The following is a 17668-nucleotide window of genomic DNA, read 5'->3' on the forward strand; positions in this document are numbered from 1 at the left end:
TCGCAGGTGGCCTGGTCCCTATTGGGGTAGGACAAAATTGTGACAGGACTGGAATAGGAAGTGCTGTGTGGATAGATTGGGCATGTAGATGGTATATGGCATATGATTCTCGTGGCAATGGTTTGGGATTGGGAGTGGCATGGGGATGGACTAGGCTGTTGTGGAGGCTGGATGGGTGATAGAACACACTTTAGGAGGGGTGGTAAATATCTCGGGTAGGCTGTCCCTCATTTCAGAGCATTATGATAGGTAATCAAAGCCCTGGCAGAGGATGTGGTTCAATTTTTCCAGTCCAGGATGGTACTGGGTGATGAAGGGGACACTCATTTGTGGCTGATTCTTGGGGGTAGTTGGAAGACTGCAGCTGTGAAGGGAATGGAACAGCAGACCAGTTTGTGGACTAGGTCTGTGGGGTAATGTCTGTCTGATGCCTTTGATGAGACCCTCAGCATTCTGAGCAAGCAAGTTTTTGTCACTACAGATATGCTGCCTCTGGGTGGCCAGGCAGTATGGAAGGAATTTTTTGCTATGAAAAGGATAACAGCTGTCAAAATGCAGTTACTATTGGCGTTTAGCAGCTTTAATGTGGAAGAGGAAGAGGTAAAAGTTTTGGAAGTGGCATGCTTGGGTCAGGAGGACCACATGAAGCAGATGGGAGAGAAGTTGTTGAGATTGTGAAGGAACAAAGATAGAGTGCCTTGGCCCTGAGTCCAGATCATGAAGGTATCATCTATGAACCTAAACTAGAATAGAGGTTTTGCCTTTTGAGAGGCTAGGAAGGTCTCCTCTAGAAGGCCCATAAAAAGGTTGATTTTGGAGAGTGCCACATAGGTGCACATGACTGCGCCACATATTTGTTTATATACCTTCCCTTCAAATGAGAAGTTGTGGTTTGGGATAGAGTTAGTAAAGTGTATGAGGAATGATGTAATGGTTTTGGAGTATGGAGAACATTGGGAAATGTAGTGTTCAATAGCAGTAACACCATGGGTATGTGGGATCTTCTTGGAGTATTGGGAGATGGCATCAACACTGACGAGTAGGGATGTGGGAGGCTAGATTACAGGCAATTGGTTAGAAATGTTGGTCAATGAGGTCCTAAATTCTTTCAGTGGTGGCACAATAACCAGCCATAATGGGGCATTCAGGATTGTTGGGTTTGTGGATTTTGAGACGCCTGCAGAAATTCGGTGTGTCAGGTGTCATTCGGGTCATGAGGGAAATGGATTCAGGGGAGATGTTCAGGGGAGGGCCTAAGGCTTTAAGCAGGAATTGGAGTTTGTGTTGGACTTCTGGGACGGTATCACTCTGGCATAGTTTGTAGGTGGAAGAGCCAGATATGTGGTGGAGGCCTACTGCCAGGTAGTCACTGCAATTCATAACATTGGTGGAACCTTTACCTGCAGGTAGGATAATTAGGTCGGGATTTGTGTTGAGGTTCTTACTTCCACTGAAAGGTTGGTGTTCTGAGGAAAGGACCAGGGGAAGGATGGTGAGGCTAAGTTGGAGGCAAGAAATTTCTGGACAGTGACCAGCAGGTGGTTTGGTGGGAGGTAGGGAGGCCATGGTTGGACTGAAAGAGGCAGGGTTTATATTATAATAATAATACAAAAATGGTATATAATTAAAATGGAAAAAATTAAAGGATAGTATAATTGCATTATTAGTACATCTACATTTACATTTATACTCTGCAAGCCACCCAACAGTGTGTGGTGGAGGGCACTTTATGTGCAACTGTCATTACCTCCCTTTCCTGTTCAAGTCGCATATGGTTCGCAGGAAGAATGACTGCTGAAAAGCCTTCATGCGCCGCTCGAATCTCTCTAATTTTACATTCATGATCTCCTCTGGACGTATACGTATGGGAAAGCAATATATTTGATACCTCATTCAGAAACACCCCCTCTCGAAACCTGGACAGGAAGCTACACCGCGATACAGAGCACCTCTCATGCAGAGTCTGCCACTTGAGTTTGTTAACCATCTCTGTAATGCTATCATGCTTACCAAATATCCCTGTTATGATACATGCCACTCTTCCTTGTATCTTCTCTGTCATCCCGACCTGGTATGGATCCCACACTGATGAGCAATACTCAAGTATAGGTCGAAGGAGTGTTTTGTAAGCCATCTCCTTTGTTGATGGACTACATTTTCTAAGGACTCTCGCAATGAATCGCAATCTGGCACCTGCCTTACCAACAATTAATTTTATATGATCATTCCACTTCAAATCGTTCCGTACGCATACTCCCAGATATTTTACAGAAGTAACTGCTACCAGTGTTTGTTCTGCTATCATATAATCATAAATTAAAGGATCCTTCTTTCTAAGTACTCGCAATACATTACATTTGTCTATGTTAAGGGTCAGTTGCCACTCCCTGCACCAAGAGCCTATCTGCTGCAGATCGTCCTGCATTTCGCTGCAATTTTCTAATGCTGCAACTTCTCTGTATACTACAGTGAAAAGCCACATGGAACTTCCGACCCTATCTACTAGGTCATTTATATATATTGTGAAAAGCCATGGTCCCATAACACTCCTCTGTGGCTCACGAGAGGTTACTTTCTGTAGATGTCTCTCCATTGAAAACAACAAGCTGTGTTCTGTTTGGTAAAAACTCTTCAATCCAGCCACAGAGCTGGTCTGATATTCCGTAGGCTCTTACTTTGTTTATCAGGCGACAGTGCGGAACTGTATCGAACGCCTTGCGGAAGTCAAGGAAAATAGCATCTACCTGGGAGCCTGTATCTAATATTTTCTGGGTCTCATGAACAAATAAAGCGAGTTGGGTCTCACACGAACTCTGTTTCCGGAATCCATGTTGATTCCTACAGAGTAGATTCTGGGTTTCCAAAAATGACTTGATACGTGAGCAAAAAACATGTTCTAAAATGCTACAACAGATCGATGTCAGAGATATAGGCCTATAGTTTTGCGCATCTGCTTGATGACCGTTCTTGAAAACTGGAACTACCTGTGTTCTTTTCCAAACATTTGGAACCTTTCTTTCCTCTAGAGACTTGCGGTACGCGGCTGTTAGAAGGGGAGCAAGTTCTTTCCCACACTCTGTGTAGTATCAGATTGGTATTCCGTCAGGTCCAGTGGACGTTCCTCAGTTGAGTGATATCAGGTGCTTTTCTATTACTTGGACACTTATTTCTATCTCAGCCATTTTTTTGTTCATGCAAGGATTTAGAGAAGGAACTGCAGTGTGGTCTTCCCCTGTGAAACAGCATTGGAAAAAGGTGTTCAGTATTTCAGCTGTACGCGTGTCATCCTCTGTTTCAATGTTATTATTATCCCAGAGTGTCTGGATATGCTGTTTCGATCCACTTACTGATTTAACGTAAGACCAGAACTTCCTAGTACTTTCTGTCAAGTCGGTACATACAATTTTACTTTCGAATTCACTGAACGCTTCACGCATAACCCTCCTTATGCTAACTTTGACATCATTTAGCTTCTGTTTGTCTGAGAGGTTTTGGCTGCGTTTAAATTTGCAGTGAATCTCTCTTTGCTTCCGCAGTAGTTTCCTAACTTTGTTGTTGAACCACGGTGGGTTTTTCCCGTCCCTCGCAGTTTAACACGGCACGTACCTGTCTAAAACGCATTTTACTACTGCCTTGAACTTTTTCCGTGAACACTTAACATTTCCAGTGTCAGAACAGAAATTTTCGTTTTGATCTGTTAGGTAGTCTGAAATCTGCATTTTATTACTCTTGCTAAACAGATAAAACCTCCCTCCCTTTTTTTATATTCCTATTTACTTCCGTATTCAGGGATGCTGCAACGGCCTTATGATCACTGATTCCCTGTTCTGCGCTCAAAAGTTCAGGTCTGTTTGTTATCAGTAGGTCCAAGATGTTATCTCCACGAGTCGGTTCTCTGTTTAATTGCTCGAGGTAATTTTCGGATAGTGCACTCAGTATAATTTCACTCAAAGCTCTGTCCCTACCACCTGTCCTAAACATCTAAGTGTCCCAGTCTGTATCTGGTAAATTGAAATCTCCACCTAAGACTATAACATGCTGAGGAAATTTAAGTGAAACGTATTCCAGATTTTCTCTCAGTTGTTCTGCCACAAATGCTGCTGAGTTGGGAGGTCGGTAAAAGGAGCCAATTATTAACCTAGCTCAGTCGTTGAGTGTAACCTCCACCCGTAATAATTCACAGGAACTATCCACTTCTATTTCACTACAGCATAAACTACTACTAACAGCGACAAATATGCCACCACTGGTTGCTTGCAATCTATCCTTTCTAAACTCCGTCTTAGCCTTTGTAAAAATTTCGGCAGGATTTATCTCTGGCTTCAGCCAGCTTTCCGTACCTATAAGGATATCAGCTTCGGTGCTTTCTATCAGTGCTTGAAGTTCTGATACTTTACTAATGCAGCTTTGACAGTTTACAATTACAATACTGATTGCTGCTTGGTCCCCGCATGTACTGACTTTGCCCCATACCCTTTGAGGCTGTTCCCCTTTCTGTACTTGCCCGAGGCCATCTAACCTAAAAACCCGCCCAGTCCACGCCACACAACCCCTGCTACCCGTGTAGCCGACTGCTGTGTGTAGTGGACTCCTGACCTATCCAGCGGATCCCAAAAACCCACCACCCTATGGTGCAAGTCAAGGAATCTGCAGCCCACACAGTCTGAGAACTGTCTAAGCCTCTCATTCAGACCCTCCACTCAGCTCTGTACCAAAGGTCCACAATCAGTCCTTTCGACGATGCTGCAGATGGTGAGCTCTGCTTTCATCCCGCTAGTGAGACTGGCAGTCTTCACCAAATCAGATAGCCGCCGGAATCCAAAGAGGATTTCCTCTGATCCATAGCGACACACATCAGTGGTGCCAACATGAGCGACCACCTGCAGATGGGTGCACCCTTTACCCTTCATGGCATCTGGAAGGATCATTTCCACATCTGGAATGACTCCCCCCTGTATGCACACAGAGCGCAAATTGGTTTTCTTTCCCTCCCTTGCAGCCATATCACTAAGGGGCCCCATTATGTGCCTGATGTTGGAGCTCCCAGCTACCAGTAAGCCCACCCTCTGCGACCACCCGGATCTTGCAGACTGAGGGGCAACCTCTGGAACAGGACAAGCAGCCATATCCGGCCTAAGATCAGTATCAGCCGGAGACAGAGCCTGAAACCATTCTGCATGTACAAACTTGTACTATTCTTCAATCACTTTACCTTGCATTGCTTGTTTTTTTGTGTTTGTGTGTGTCCATCACTACATATACATTTCATTATATTTGTCATCTTCAGAAGGCTCTTATACTTCTGTTAATCTTACGAAATAGGACCATGGATTTTGTCTCCTACATTTAAATTGTAGAGGCATGCAGTCAACTCCAATGGCACCAGTGCCTCTCAAGATGAAGGGAAATCTCCCAATTTGGCTCTAATTCACTTCAATAAAAATACTTAACACTGTTGTTAAGTCTTCTCTTATTCAGAATCCCATATAATACAAAACACTTAGGCATATCATTCTTGAGCAATACAGCCTAACTATCCTTGTAGATACAAGACAGTGTAACAAAACCATGTACAAAGAAAAGTGAATGATGATTTTTTGCCTCCATTTGTCTGTGCCTTACTGTGCATTCATAATTAACATCTTTGCCAATGCTTAAGGTTGGACTGTGCTTCTGTCATTATGCCCCCCCCCCCCCCCCCCCCCCGCCTATTTGCCATATCTGGGGGAGGGGGGGGGGGGTCCTTTGCCATGTACCTATACAGGTTCAGTGTTGGAATTACAGTGATTTTGGTTGGAGGGATTGGTGTTTAGGAAGTGCTTCCATGGCAGGAATTGGGAGGAGAAGAGTAGGTCTTTTACAAATCCAGCATGGTTAAATTTGGGAGTAGGGCTAAATGTGAGGCCTTTGGATAGAACTGACACCACTGTGGAGCTGAGGGTTTTGGTAGAAAGATTAAGAACAGTGTTATGGGAATGTTTTTTCTGTGGATTTGGTGGAGAGTTGGTAGGGAGTTTTGGGGGGTGTGGCAAGTTGAAAACGTCAGCTAGGGAAGGTTTAGCTGCTATGAGAGGTAGACGAGGAGGAACCCTGGATATGATAGGGGTTGGATAGTGGTGCCCCAAGGTGGCAGTAGGATGTCAGAAGGTTGGATAACATATGGAGGTGGTGTCTGGAAAGCTCATCCAGGTGCTGGTGAGCAAGAGATTCAATTTCAGAGATGTGATATATGGAGTTGGGCTTCCAGAATAATAGGATCTTGTGGAGGGAGCAGAGGTGGCTTGGAGATGTGTTTTTGCAATACTAGGTTTGTGAGGGGCAGGGATAGATGGAATCTGAAAAGGTGTAAGTCATTGTGAAAGGATGGCAGAGATCCAGAGAGAGGAATCTTTATAGTTAGGCAGTTTGAGGGAGGGGGGGGGGGGGGGGGGGGAGGGAGACTCCATTGTTTAGGCAGTATATGGGAAATCGGATGTGGGACTGAGTTTTAGCCAGGGAAGGGGATGCTTTTCAAACTGGTGCAGAAAGATAGAGCAACGGTCCATTGTGACAGCTATATCATAAAGGTAACGGGAATGGCACAGAAATGGGCAAAATAGGAGCTGATGGTTGTGAGCGGAGCTAGATAAGCAAAAAGACACACAGAGATGTGTAAAAGATATGTAAAGACACACAGAAACACACACAGATATGCAAAAATATGCAAAGATACAAAAAAATATGCACAAATACGTGAAAGTGCCCAAAACCATGTAAATCTCTGAACAAATACATTAAAAAGGGTGCAGAAATGGGGTGAAATGGAATGATGAGGTGTGTGTGTGTGTGTGTGTGTGTGTGTGTGTGTGTGTGTGTGTGTGATATGTCAAGAGAGAGGGAAGGGGGAGGAGTTAGGTCAATAATCAAAAGTTTGTGTGGCAAGGGTAGGTGCGGAAAACAAAACATTCAAGTACATCAGGATGAGGGATGAAATGGAATCCATAGGAATAAATAAAACTGTTGGAGGAAAGAATCTGGGACATTAGATGCTGCATCAACAATGCATGTGGTCAGGAAGTGCATGTGGTGCACAGTCGATCCATGATACAGTGTCATTTGGAAGTAGATATGGTTGCAAGGTGCTGAATAAATACAGAAAAGAAGAGAAAGCAAGGACGCTGAGAAGAGTAATGCTATAGAGAAGAATAACTAGGTTCAAAGAAAGCCATTCTGCAAAAATCAAACAGTGTAAACTCCAGATAGGAATATCAGTGATGCAGAAAAAGACAGATTGCTACTTACCATTTTTAGACATGTCGAATTGTAGGCTGATACAATTAAAAGACACTTCCATATATCTTTTAGCCACAGACTTAATCAGTAAAAGAGAAACACAAACAATTCATACACACAAGCAAGCACACCTTGTTCACATACGACCGCCATCTCCAGAATCTCAGGCCGGAATGCAGCATCATTTGGGATGAAAGTAGCAATCTGGATGGGGTGGAGAGGGGGAAGGGATTGTGTACAGGTCGGGAGAGAGACGAACGCTGTCTGGTAGAGTGTGCAGGGACTAGAATGTCAACAGGGACAGCATCAAGAGGTGTGGGGCAGGAAGATGGGGAAAACACAGTGTGTCACTCGGGCTTGACGCTTGGATAATTACTGGAGTGGAGAAGTAATGTCAGGATAATTCCCAACTCTGCAGTTCATAAAAGCTGGTGGTGGAGGGGAGAATCCAGATGGCTTGTGTAGTAAAGTAGCCATTGAAATTAAGTGTGTTGTGTTTAGCTGCATGTTGTGCCACAGGGTGGTCTACTTTACTCCTGGCCACAGTTTGGCAACAAACTATACTCATGATTGGGAAAGATAGAGTATAGATTTTTCCACATTGTTTTTGTGTATTCAAATCTTTCATCTGTCTTAGCTATATTAAACATAACAGACTTTTTGGTATCATTCTCAAATAATAAATATGGCAAACATAAGAGCTTTTTGTGACTGTCACTCCACACTAATTCTGGTACCGCGCCATGAGGAATTTGAATCCGCACTAGACGTCATGGGCGTCGAAGACCCATAGAGGGCTCTGCACCATTGCACCGTAAGGTGTGGTGGCACGCCCCTCCTGGCACGCTTTTAGTGTGAGGGCTCCACTGTGGAACATGTGGTTCCAGCGGCCAATAGCGGCGCCCCCAATAGCATACTTAAATGACTGCATCACGCTCAGCCAACAGTCTAACATCGCGTGTGTCTCAGGACATATCGCCTCAGACAGCGTATTGGCTTTCGTGTTTCTATTCCAGTTTACGTGGTTGTCTTGTTTGGTTCGTTACTCTTTTGTCTGTTCTTGTTGTGTTGTAAGGTCCTCCGTTGGTCGTGTCCGTCCTCTCCCATTGTGTTGTTGTTCGCGGGCCGCTCCGCGGGTCCCGCCACGTTTCCATCACTACTACCCCGTGACCATTCTGGTCACTTTTACAACACTAACTAGTCATTCCTTACTTCAGATTTGTTGTTAGAGCACTTGTAATACAAGTGATGCTTTGTGAATTTTCTACTTTGTTTCTGATCAAATTCTTGTTTGGTCTTCAGCTGGATCAAACTGTAATCTGCACACAATTTCTACTTTGTTTATGTCCAAACTGTTGAACTGATAGAACGCCAGTAGTCGGTCAGGGTGGCTGAGCAGTTCTAGGTGCTACAGTCTGGAACTGCTCGATTGCTATGGTCGCAGGTTTGAATCCTGCCTTGGGCATGGATTTGTGTGATGTACTTAGGTTATTTAGGTTTAGGTAATTCTAAGTTCTAGGGCACTGTTGACCTCAGAAGTTAAGTCACATAGTGCTCAGAGCCATTTGAACCATTTGAAAGCCAGTATTTGAAACACCTTTTCCAACAATTCTGTCTTTATCTTAAATTGGTAAGGCCATTCCAAGGACCACTTGGATTCCAGTCACAGTCACAACATCCATCTGACTACATCCAATGCTTACCTCTCGTTCATCAGGCAGCGAAATGCCTGCCTCAGGTGCAGTTGGGTCAGGTTTTTTCTCAGAAGAAGTTTGGAGTTCTGTTGACATTAAAGGGTTACTTACATTTGACAATGGATTATCATTTGGCAAAAATTAATTGGTACTTTTTAATTTATTTTAGTTTTTTCCTCCATCACATTTATGCTTTTCTGATTATTCTTGTGCACCAGATTTTTGTGCATAACCTGATTTAGTCCTGGAAATTGATAATTGACATACCAGCTAAAATATATGAACACAAAGAAGGAAAGCTTTAAATAAAAGTATAAGTAGTAGTACAAATTATTTTTTAAATTTTGCAACCTACCTCAGATCAAAAACAATATAGTGGGAACTGCCTGATAGGTTCAAAGATACCCACAATATCTGCACAATGGAAGAAGCCTAATTTTCACAAAAACAACAATTTGCACACTGTCATAACTCCTAATGATAATTGAGTAAATGAAAATAAGCACAGCATTTAAATCTGTAACACACTCCATGTAAGACACCAATGTTATGACAAGAGAGCTAAGTGTAAAAACAACCGTCATCGGTATTGTTATCAATACCCTTTTTATGGCAATAGCAAGGTCACAATGGAGTCTATAAATTCCAAGAGGCCAATTGTCAACTAAATTAATACTATTCTTGTCACCAAAAGGGTTGTAGACTGTTACTCAATCCATATTTAAATATATTCAACCTCTAGAAAATTTGTGATTATTTGTTGCTGGAAAGTGTGCCAAATGCTGGAAGTGGGGATTCATCATGTAATTTGGCAACAGTGATGATCAATGATCACCACAATCGATTATCAATAATGTGTCGTAAAACTGATTTCGATACTTAGAACGCTAGAAATTGTCCATCTTTTGTTGAATTGTATCAGAGGCTAGCACAGAGAATTAAGGTGTAGTAATAGTAACGGTGGCCACAGGCAAGGAATGTTGTGCATGGAAAATCTCCAGCAGGGAGTGGTGATGTGCTACATTCTGGCCATTTGCTATTAAAAAAAATGGCATATCGAAGTAACAAGGTTCTGTGAAAGTGCTTAAGTCAGCCTTCATATTTACACGTGATACTTATTTGTAGCAATGAAATTAAATTAAGGCCACACCTCACGGTCAAACAACAAGCAAAGTATAGTGTAAAAGCTACTGCAACACCATCCAGTGTCAGCTTGCATAGATTCGCAGCCGTGGCAAGCATGGTAGTAAGCATCACAAAAATGCTAAATCACAAAAATGCTAATTCTGTCAAGAAATTCCAAGCAGTGCAAGGAGGCATTATCACCAGAAAAATTTGCAAGGTATAATATATTTTTGTTGCATTGATTTATTTTCCATTATTTTAAGTTGATTTATTTTCTGATATTTTAAATTTATAAAGTAACAAAAGCAACACACATTGTACATGCTTTTACGATTCCGGCACAATCAAAAAATACATATAGAGGTATAATTTTTTTCTCCACAGGCCCTCCCAAAGCCTGGGCCTCCAAAATTCGTTCTGCTTGCCCCCACCCCCTCTCCCCCACTCCATGTGTTTGTGGGCGGCCCTGAATGTTATTTGATTTGATTACTGTCCAGTTTTATTATACATTGATATTGCACAGGTCAAAGAAAAGTTGTAATAATACATATTAATAACAAATAGTAAGGAAATTAACATTACTTACCTATTCTTACAATTTAATTTTAAATAACTATTGTGCTACATATTCAGAAATTCTTTTACGAAATAGAAACAGTGCCTTATTAGAAATGCCTTTAGTTTAAATATTGAATACATAGCTATTATTATTTTCTCTGGTATCTTTTTCTGTAGCATAGTATTAACCAGTGTTAGTTATGCTCCTCTGATAGGCTGCTGATTTATAATATTTTTGATGTGTATTTGCATTACCTCTGTTACAATAGTTGTGTGCATTTATTGTTCCGTAGAAGTTTGCATGTTTTCATGAGGTAGTCTTCTAGTAGGAGAGTTACTATAATTTTGTTTGTTCAGTTTGTAAAAAATGGTATAATTTATTTTTGCCATATATTATGAAAAGAAGTGAATTTGTAGAGTCTTAGTTCATAACAAATGTTTTCTTATTTTTATTAACAGCTCGAGATACTGTGGCACAGCTGGAGAAATTGAAAATATCCTCTCTGCAGGATTTTAGTTGGATTAGTCAGCTTCGTTACTATTGGCGTGATGGCACTGTATATGTTTCTATGATTACAACAGAAGTTGAATATGGATTTGAATACCTGGGTAATACACCACGACTTGTCATCACTCCTCTAACTGATCGATGTTACAGGTACTTCATAACTTGATACAAAATTAATTAAATATTATCAAGTTACTGTTGTTTATAAGACAATAGTGTCTCAAACTAGTAACCACTTCAGTTTAACTGACACGTATTGTATGATTTGTAAGTCGAATATGTTGGAGGTGTTACCCATAGACAATGATGATGTAATGTGCTTCAGTTTTATTTAGTGCTCCATGTGGGAAGTAAAGATATGTGTCATTTGAGCTCCTATATTGAACTCTGTTCCCTATAGTAAATACAGTCAATAGTTATGTGGATGGCTAACTCTTTTCCTAGGATTTTGTTGTTGTTCTCTATTTTCAACCACCTAGAACTGAAGACGGTTCTCTGATTATGAGGAGAGTAAATATCTGAACTAGTGGCTTAGATAAACCTTTGACTACATAAGTTATGACTCCAACATTGCAGGAAAAGACAGATTGCTACTTATCATAAAGAAGACACATCGAGTTGCAGACAGGCACAATAAGACACTACATAAAAAGACACTTACATATAGCTTTCGGCCACAGCCTTCATCAGTAAAAGAGAGACATACACCATTTACACACACAAGCAACCACACTTCATGCACACATGACTGCCAACTCCAGAATCTCGGACCAGAATGCAGCATCATGTGGGATGAAAGCAGCAATCTGGAGGGGGTGGGTTGGGGAAGGGATGGTGTATACAGGTGAGAAGAGAGATGAATACTGTCTGATGGAGTATGCAGGGGCTATAATGTCAACAGGCTCAGCATTAAGAGGTTGTTGGGCAGGGAGGTGGGAAAAAAGGTGCAAAACAGAAGAAGAGCGGGGAAAGATAGGTGGATGTGTTGGCAGAGGGCTGCCAATAAACAGGGTGGGATATGAGAATGGTGATAGGGGGGTGGGGAGGGGGTGGGTGGATCATGGGAGGACAGTATGTTACCATAGGCTGAGGCTGGGATAATTACGGGAGTAGAGAAGGTATTGTCAGGATAACTTCCATCTGTGCAGTTGAGAAAAGCTGGTGGTGGATGGGAGGATCCAGATGGTTTGTATAGTGAAGTAGCCATTGAAATCAAGTGTGTTGTGTTAGCTGTGTGTTAGGCCACAGGGTGGTCTACTTTGCTTTTGGCCACAGTTTGGCGATGGCCACTCATCCTGGTGGACAGTTGGTTGGTAGACGTACCAATATAAACAGCCTGTGCAGTGATTGCAGCAGAGTTGGTAAATGACAAGGCTGCTTTCACAGGTGGCGTGGCCCTTGATGGGGTAGGATAAACCTGTGACAGCACTGGAGTAGGATGTGTTTTGTGGGTGAATTGCACTTTTGCACCTAGGTCTTCCACAAGGATATGATTTTTGTGGGTTGGGTTTGGGATGGACTAGGATGTTGTGGAGGTCAAGTGGGCAACGGAACACCACTTTAGGACAGATGGTAAGTATCTCTTGTAGGAGACCCTCATTCCAGGGCATGATGGTAGGTAATCAGAGTTATGATTTTTGGTATTTGAGTGATGAAGTTGACAGATATAACTGTGATGGCTGCGGAAAGCTTTACTGTCCTTGTATCACAATTTGAGAAGTGCTACTGATGGAGTTCCTGGGCTGTGAAGACATGCTTGTGGTGTCCTCCTACAGTCTGCAGATACACTGAGTTGTAGGTGGTCTGGGCAGTATTTGGTTCTTTGCTATCTGAGAAATAAATTCCTTATCCAAGTAAAGGAGGAATGCCTGTCCAGCAAGCCACGTGGTCTAATGCGCTGCTTACTGAGCGGGAAGGTGTACGAGATCTGATGTGCCGGCCAGCCTGTGGAAGGTTTTTAAGGTGGTTTTCCAGCTGCCTCGGCCAATGCGGCCTGTTTCCCCTTATTCCACCTCAATTACACTATGTCAGCAATTGCTGTGCAAAGATTGTCTCCACGTACGTGTACACAATAATTACTCTACCACGCAAACATTTGAGGTTACACTCATCTCATATGAGATGTTCCCAGGTGGGAAGGGGGGGAGAGGGGGGGGGGGGGGGGATCAACCACACAATAACCCTGGGTTCGGTGTGGGGCAGTGCTGGGGTGGGTGGATCTCCGTGGCCTGTTGTGGGGATGTGAATCACTGAGGGCTATGGTGTGATAAAGCCTTTCTGTTTTTTCTAGGTCCCCAGTTCAATACACTATACACAAAGTAGGTATACCCTCTAGTAGTTACAAGAAACTGGAATGTAGGTCACTTTTAAAAGAGCAGCTGTTTGATTAATAATATATATTCGATGTATTCCAATTAAAGTCTTTCTTTACGCTGGTTATGTGTCAGGACAATAATGCCTGTATGTCAAACTGACAGTATTATGAACTACACTCCTGGAAATGGAAAAAGAACACATTGACACCGGTGTGTCAGACCCACCATACTTGCTCCGGACACTGCGAGAGGGCTGTACAAGCAATGATTACACGCACGGCACAGCGGACACACCAGGAACCGCGGTGTTGGCCGTTGAATGGTGCTAGCTGCGCAGCATTTGTGCACCGCCGCCGTCAGTGTTAGCCAGTTTGCCGTTGCATACGGAGCTCCATCGCAGTCTTTAACACTGGTAGCATGCCGCGCCAGCGTGGACGTGAACCGTATGTGCAGTTGACGGACTTTGAGTGAGGGCGTATAGTGGGCATGCGGGAGGCCGGGTGGACGTACCGCCGAATTGCTCAACATGTGGATCGTGAGGTCTCCACAGTACATCGATGTTGTCGCCAGTGGTCGGCGGAAGGTGCACGTGCCCGTCGACCTGGGACCGGACCGCAGTGACGCACGGATGCACGCCAAGACCGTAGGATCCTACGCAGGGCCGTAGGGGACCGCACCGCCACTTCCCAGCAAATTAGGGACACTGTTGCTCCTGGGGTATCGGCGAGGACCATTCGCAACCGTCTCCATGAAGCTCGGCTACGATCCCGCACACCATTAGGCCGTCTTCCGCTCACGCCCCAACATCGTGCAGCCCGCTTCCAGTGGTGTCGCGACAGGCTTGAATGGAGGGACGAATGGAGACGTGTCGCCTTGAGCGATGAGAGTCGCTTCTGCCTTGGTGCCAATGATGGTCGTATGCGTGTTTGGCGCTGTGCAGGTGAGCGCCACAATCAGGACTGCATACGACAGAGGCACACAGGGCCAACATCCGGCATCATGGTGTTGGGAGCGATCTCCTACACTGGCCGTACACCTCTGGTGATCGTCGAGGGACACTCAATAGTGCACGGTACATCCAAACCGTCATCGAACCCATCGTTCTACCATTCCTAGACCGGCAAGGGAACTTGCTGTTCCAACAGGACAGTGCACGTCCACATGTATCCCGTGCCACCCAATGTGCTCTAGAAGGTGTAAGTCAACTACCCTGGCCAGCAAGCTCTCCGGATCTGTCCCCCATTGAGCATGTTTGGGACTGGATGAAGCGTCGTCTCACGCGGTCTGCACGTCCAGCACGAACGCTGGTCCAACTGAGGCACCAGGTGGAAATGGCATGGCAAGCCGTTCCACAGGACTACATCCAGCATCTCTACGATCGTCTCCATGGGAGAATAGCAGCCTGCATTGCTGCGAAAGGTAGATATACACTGTACTAGTGCCGACATTGTGCATGCTCTGTTGCCTGTGTCTGTGGTTCTGTCAGTGTGATCATTTGATGTATCTGACCCCAGGAATGTGTCAATAACGTTTCCCCTTCCTGGGACAATGAATTCACGGTATTCTTATTTCAATTTCCAAAACAGGTGAAGGTACAGAAATTAATCAGTTGACAAGCGTATCTCTTCTCCCTTTTTGTATCAAAATATTATCTCTGGCACAAAGCAACTCGTGAATTTGTGTTTGGCTTTGTACTGGTATAAAAAGAAAAGAACAAAGAAAGAAAAAAAATATATCATTCATTTTTTAATTGTCCCACAGTATGTTATGATGTCATACAGAGGTGCACAGTGTCTGAGTTTATTTCCTTTTTTAAGAGCTGATAACACTGGCCAGTATGGGCATAGCCTTTTTTTCGCCACTGGTGTTATCCTGTATGGTTATCAATTTATATGCGCATGTCAGCTACTTTTAACACATACATACATAAGTTTTCTTTCCTAACAAAGTGCTTGGTGTAACTGCATATTCCCATTGTTCTCAGTCAACATCTGCCCAGTGTTTAGCTTGTGAAGCATGCGAATTGATTGCCTGACTGGGCAAATTAACTTTGTTTAATTTAATTGTGAAGCATGCGCGCGCAGCACAATTTCTGTTATCGTCCCAGCTCACACTTACATATTTATTACAAAACCAGAGTGTCCGTGTTGTGCTTTTACAGTAGGTTTCACTGCACAAATTCATGAAGCTTGTGTTCAGTGGTGTGATCCTTTATGAAATCTTCAATGCAGTAACAACTGGTTTCATATCAGCAGCCCGAGGAATTTATTTCACTTCGTCGCTCTCACTTATTCAGTGAGGACACCAGCAGTATATCCAACATCCGTCTACAAGGTAAGTTCTTTGCCACTCTTATGACATAGTGGAGCAAAGAAAATTAATCTTACACGAAGTTTTGCCATCTTGTGTGTATCATGCACACACCCACGTGCATCACACACACACACACACACACACACTTAAGACTTTGTGGCCAGGTTTTGTATGCTTTTGAACTTTGTTTTTGAGCATCTTTCATGCAGTTTCATTACATAAAGTTTCAGCTGTGTTCTTTCCACATACTATACACATAAAACAAAATACAAATACAGTTACAAAATACACTTACCTTATTCATTTGCTGACTTGCAATTATCATCGCTCATATACACTATAGTGTGCTTGTTGTTTTGTTTTAGTATGTTTTATTAAATTACAGTCTTGTTACATTGTTTGATGCCAATTATATGAGTACACATTTTACTCTTGTTGGGTTGTACATTCTGCTTATAACATTCATACAATAATTGATTCCTTATTACTTTATGGCATCAATTGACACACATTTCAGTTTGATTTACAATGACTTCTTGTCTGAGCATATTTATCAATTCCAAAGAATTAAAGAAGTAACCAATAGTTGCTACATAAATGCTATGCACTGCTCAGATAACTATGCATGGGGTCACCTCTCTAGCATTCTCCAGGAAGGATGTACACACTACAGGCTTGAGGCAATCCCAAGGAAAGGCATTTATGCACTCAGTTAAGTCTCATTATTAGACTTAACTGTGATCCCAAGTACACAACAGTTTGTTGTTTAAACAGAACTCAAATTCGATGATACCAATCATATCAAATACTTATTCAATTTTTAAAAGTGCAGTTCAATGTTTACTTGTTAGTTCATTGTATAAAGGATGACCATTTCATATGCTGAGGTATACAGATTTTTATCATCAATACGACATGTTATGTACAATGAGCATAAAACGGTGGGTAGGTAAGTAACAAAAGTGTTTAAGAATATCATTGTAAATCAGGTGTTGGATGCTTTCATGGGTAGTTGACACACACAGTAGTTAGGTTTCAATCCTTTGATTATTTGGCAGTGCTCAGCCTTAATTCAGCATTGTGACTTATGACATACTGCAACTGTTTTCTTCTTCATGTACTACTTTCACACTATCACATTCATACATATCATAAACTTATAACTACATTTATTTAGTGGCGCTGTCCTGTGTCGATGCATCGTTCCCTGGAAGAAAAAAACTTAATACTAACTTAAAACTAAATCTTCATAGCTAAGTGTACAGTGGCTCGATGGCTACTAATATCTTTTTCATACATCCAACCATCTATTTATTCTCTTCAGTGTGCAGTCATGCTATCACAAAACTTATTCAATGTCATGCGTGCATCTCTACTTACCTTATAAATCTGAAAGATAAAGTGTATTATAGGCATGGTGCGACCTCTTTTTCAATCTCACACTTAAACTGTACTCGTTTGTTTACCTGCAGCAAAATTTTTCTGGTCCATCAAATATAATTAGTGCATGTACTTTCAATACTTAAATATGTAAGTATTGTACATATATAGGTATAATGTATATGTAGTGTAACTTAAGTAAATATCTCATAGTTTAGGGTCCTTTTCCTGTTTATAATCCCTTAGCTTATCTTCGTATATGAACAGAAATCTTATTATATGTGGAGACTTCAACATTGACATGGGAAAAGACACAAAAATGAGACAGGATTTTGAAGAATTGTTAATACAGCATAACATGAAAGTGACAATAACTGCACCAACAAGAGTGACTTCACAAAATGAGACATTACTAATATGTGTAACTATGAGTCTTATGTAGTTCAGACAGAAATATCTGATCACCATGGACAACTAATCACCTTTTGCAGAAGTAATGACTC

At 42.5% G+C, this 17668-nt stretch overlaps 1 protein-coding gene across 1 annotated transcript in view; it reads left to right on the forward strand.

The window, feature by feature from the left end:
* Positions 1–17668, forward strand: part of LOC126336262 (dynein axonemal heavy chain 3) — a 1127841-nt gene that overhangs the window by 418297 nt on the left and 691876 nt on the right. Inside the window, exon 24 of the mRNA XM_049999758.1 lies at positions 11109–11307. Coding sequence (XP_049855715.1) covers positions 11109–11307 — 199 coding nt within the window. The remainder of the gene's footprint in view (positions 1–11108; positions 11308–17668) is intronic.

This window comes from Schistocerca gregaria, chromosome 2 (assembly GCF_023897955.1).
Source record: "Schistocerca gregaria isolate iqSchGreg1 chromosome 2, iqSchGreg1.2, whole genome shotgun sequence".
Taxonomy (NCBI): domain Eukaryota; kingdom Metazoa; phylum Arthropoda; class Insecta; order Orthoptera; family Acrididae; genus Schistocerca; species Schistocerca gregaria.